The following is a 3681-nucleotide window of genomic DNA, read 5'->3' on the forward strand; positions in this document are numbered from 1 at the left end:
GACGGAGATGAAGAAGCACAGACGCTTAAAGAGATAAACATAAATAAATAAACACAAAAAGAAACAGAGATGAAGAAGAAGAGAAACTAAGAGAGAGAGAGACAGAGGGAAAGATAAAGAAGCAACAAAAGAGACAGAGACAGACGCGTAGACGTCTATAGAGACAAAGAAAAAGGTGTGCGTACACCGCAGTAGATATAGACAGAATAGGAGACGCTTAAAGAAATAAAAGAAGGTGAGGATACACCCGAAAGGAGACAGTCCCTCTTACCCGAGCCTCGCAGCCATTTGCTGTTAACTCCTCTACAACTTCTTCAGGTGCATTTTCGCGTTCTAGCAGCTGCAGAAGAACACAAAATAAACAAAATAAAATAAAATTAATTTATTTAATTAAATCTATTTTATATTCAAAGAGAAAGTGAGAGCTAGAGTAAAAGAGAAGAAAGACTCAGAGGCGGAGATAAGAAAACACAAAAGAGACAAAGAGAGAGACACATTAAAGAAGAAGAAAAAACAAATAAAATTAAAAAGAGACATATAAATAAATACATACAAATATATGCATATATATATAAATATATATAGATATATAATATATATATATATATATATTTATGTAGATATGCTTGTCTATACATGCATACATATATATGGAAGGACAGAGACAGAGACAAAGACAAAGACAAAGACAAAGACTAAGACAAAGACAAAGACAAAGACTAAGACTAAGACAAAGACAGAGACAAAGACAAAGACAAAGACAAAGACTAAGACAGACGAAGACAAGGTGTCTGCTCACTAGATAGAGAATTCCCCCGGGTCGTAGAATATCCTGAAGGAGACAAACAGCAAAAAGAAACAGAGACAGTAAAGAAGTTTATTTAATTAATTATTTATTTACTTATTGATTTATTTCTTTATTAAGTGGGAGAGAAAAGAGACAGAAAAGACAAACAAACAAACAAACAAACAAACAAACAAACAAAGAAGCAGGAGAGAGACAGCGGCATGCAGACACTGACGGGGTGTACATGCACCTCTTCAGTTATAAAAAAACAAACAAAAACAATAAAAGTTTTGTCTTCTTTTAATTTTTTAAATTTAACAGAGGTGTTTCTCTAGGCTTTCTCTCTCTGTCTCCCTCTTAGGCTGTGCTGCTGCTGCTGCTGCATCCAGCAGCAGCAACAGCAGCAACAGCAGCTGCAACAGCAGCAACAGCCGCAGCAGCAGCAACAGCAACAGCAGCAGAAGCAACAGCAGCAGCACCAACAGCAGCAGTAGCAGCAACAGCAGCAGCATCAGTAGACGCATGCAGCATCTGTATGGATGCAGCTGTATGTACACCTCACAAGTACTTGAGCAGCAAATTCATCAATTACTTTTCTTCCTTTCTCCCCTCCCCACCAGGGCAAATCTTCTTCTTTTATATTTTCTTCAGTGTCTCCTTGTACATAAGGCTGCATAATAATTACAAACAAACAAACAAACAAAGACTATAAAAACAAATACTCTGAGTCCTTATTGATCTTCATTTATCTTTATCTTTATCCTCTTATTAAACAGGGTTTAGGGTTTAGGGTTTAGGGTCTAGGATTTGGGGTTTAGGGTTTAGGGTTTAGGGTCTAGGATTTGGGGTTTAGGGTTTAGGGTTTAGGGTTTAGGGTTTAATAAACAAATTGAAATCAGCCAAATACAAATCGAACTAAAAGGAAATAAAATGAGCGACATAAAAATTTAAAATAAAAATAAATAAAAATAAAAATAAAAGATAAATATAATAAAATAAAAATAAAATTAAACAAAAAGAAAGAAGAAACAATATATATATATATATATATATATATATATATTTATATTTATATTTATATAACAAATGAATGCAAAGAAACACAAGAAAACAGAGAATAAATAATAGAGGCTCACAGGATTGAAGATGATTAAATCAAAGGGGCCCCCCTTGGAGTTTCTAGCTGCTGCTGTTGTTGCTGTTGCTGCTGCTGTTGTTGCTGTTGGCAGCACCCCTTGTACGCTGCTGCTGCTGCTGCTGCTGCTGCTGGGGGGCCCCCCTCTTGTATTATGTTTCTTTAAAGACTTAAATCCTTTAAAGCCTCTGAACAAATCGCTGTTTATAAACTCAGCCAGCTCTCCACAAACATTTACAGAGAAAGTTCTTCGAGCAGCCTCCAATGCTGCTCGCTGTTTATCAACGGCATATATCACCGGGTTAATAATACTACTCCTACGAGGGGGGCCCCCAGTAGATGCAGGGGGGCCCCCAGTAGATGATGGGGGGCCCTGGGGGCCCCCATTAGATGCAGGGGGGCCCTGGGGGTCCCCTGCATGCGCAGAGTATTGTTTGAACAACGAAGAGAGAAATGCACTGACGCAGCCGCTGCCGCATCTGCAGAAGGAAATAAATAAAAGAAATAATTAGTTTAAAATATTTTAATTAATTAAAATATTTTAAACTAATTAGAAAAGGCATGCATGCAAGTACATTTAGAGTTTAGGGTTTAGGGTTTAGTTAGGGTTTAGGGTTTAGGGTTTAGGGTTTAGGGTTTATGTTGAAAAGAAGCATCACTTACCCCATTTCTAATACCAATGCAGGCTGCAACTCTTGCAGTGTCTCTGCATCTATTTCGAGTGCATCCATCATTAAAAATGTATCTTCTGAAGGCTCATACACAACACGAAACTCTTCTTCTTTCAAGTGAGAAGTGCAGGGAGTCGGCAGCCTTAACCCTATACCCTTAGGGGCCCCCGCAGGGGGCCCCACAACGGGGGCCCCCTCAACGGTTCCCACGTGGGGGGCCCCCTCGGGGGGCCCCACACGGGGGGCCCCCTCAACGGTTCCCACACGGGGGGCCCCCTCAAGGGGACCTATAAGGGGGGCCTCCTTTGGGGGCCCCTCTGAAGGCTTCTTTATCATTTTCAATAAGGAGAAATATGGGGGCCCTCAGGGGCCCCCCGATATTCGCAGAAGGTAGCGCTGCAACGGCTGCAGCAGGAGAGAGAAGCTTGTATTAATCAATAGTATAAAAGAAAGATATAATATTTGTTTATTTGATATGTTTTTAAGTTTTAAATTAAAATATTGTGCAGGGGTTTTCATAGAACTATGCAGGTGCATGTACACTCAAATACTTCTAAGCATCAGCAGTACTGCCAGCATACAAACCCCTAAAATACAAAAAAATATATTATTAAACTGTAATATAATAAAAAACAAAGAAATATACAAATCAAACGATGCATTCTTTAACAGAAGCCTCTGAATAACCCGTGATGGGGGGCCCCTTGGGGGCCCCCCATAGGGGCCCCTTAAGGGGGGCCCCCTTGGGGGGCCCCCCTAAGAGGGTTTAATAATTAGAAATAATTACCAACTGATTATTCTTCTATTTATTTAAATTGAATTGTTATTATATTTATTTATCAAAGAAAAACGATTAAAAGAAATGCTGCATCGGTCCAGTGTATAGGGAGATGTGGGGAGATTAAAGCTCCCTTACAAAAAGAAAAACTCTTTCTATTGTTGTATATATATATGTATATATATATACGTATAAATATATATATATATATATATGTGGGTTTATAAATATATATATATATATATATATATGTATATACATATACATGAATACATATGCATATATATATATATGTATATATATATATATA

At 38.1% G+C, this 3681-nt stretch overlaps 1 protein-coding gene across 1 annotated transcript; it reads right to left on the minus strand.

Annotated features, from left to right (window-relative positions):
* Positions 1–217: 217 nt before the first annotated feature.
* Positions 218–2929, minus strand: EAH_00036980 (hypothetical protein, conserved; the record flags this gene model as incomplete). The annotated part of the gene is made up of 4 exons (XM_013395577.1): positions 218–340; positions 1350–1457; positions 1924–2401; positions 2586–2929. The coding sequence occupies 4 exons, from the start codon at positions 2927–2929 to the stop codon at positions 218–220; spliced, it is 1053 nt and encodes a 350-aa protein (XP_013251031.1).
* Between the last annotated feature and the right edge of the window lie 752 nt (positions 2930–3681).

This window comes from Eimeria acervulina, genomic scaffold (genome assembly GCF_000499425.1).
Source record: "Eimeria acervulina Houghton genomic scaffold, Eah_scaff404, whole genome shotgun sequence".
Classification (NCBI taxonomy): domain Eukaryota; phylum Apicomplexa; class Conoidasida; order Eucoccidiorida; family Eimeriidae; genus Eimeria; species Eimeria acervulina.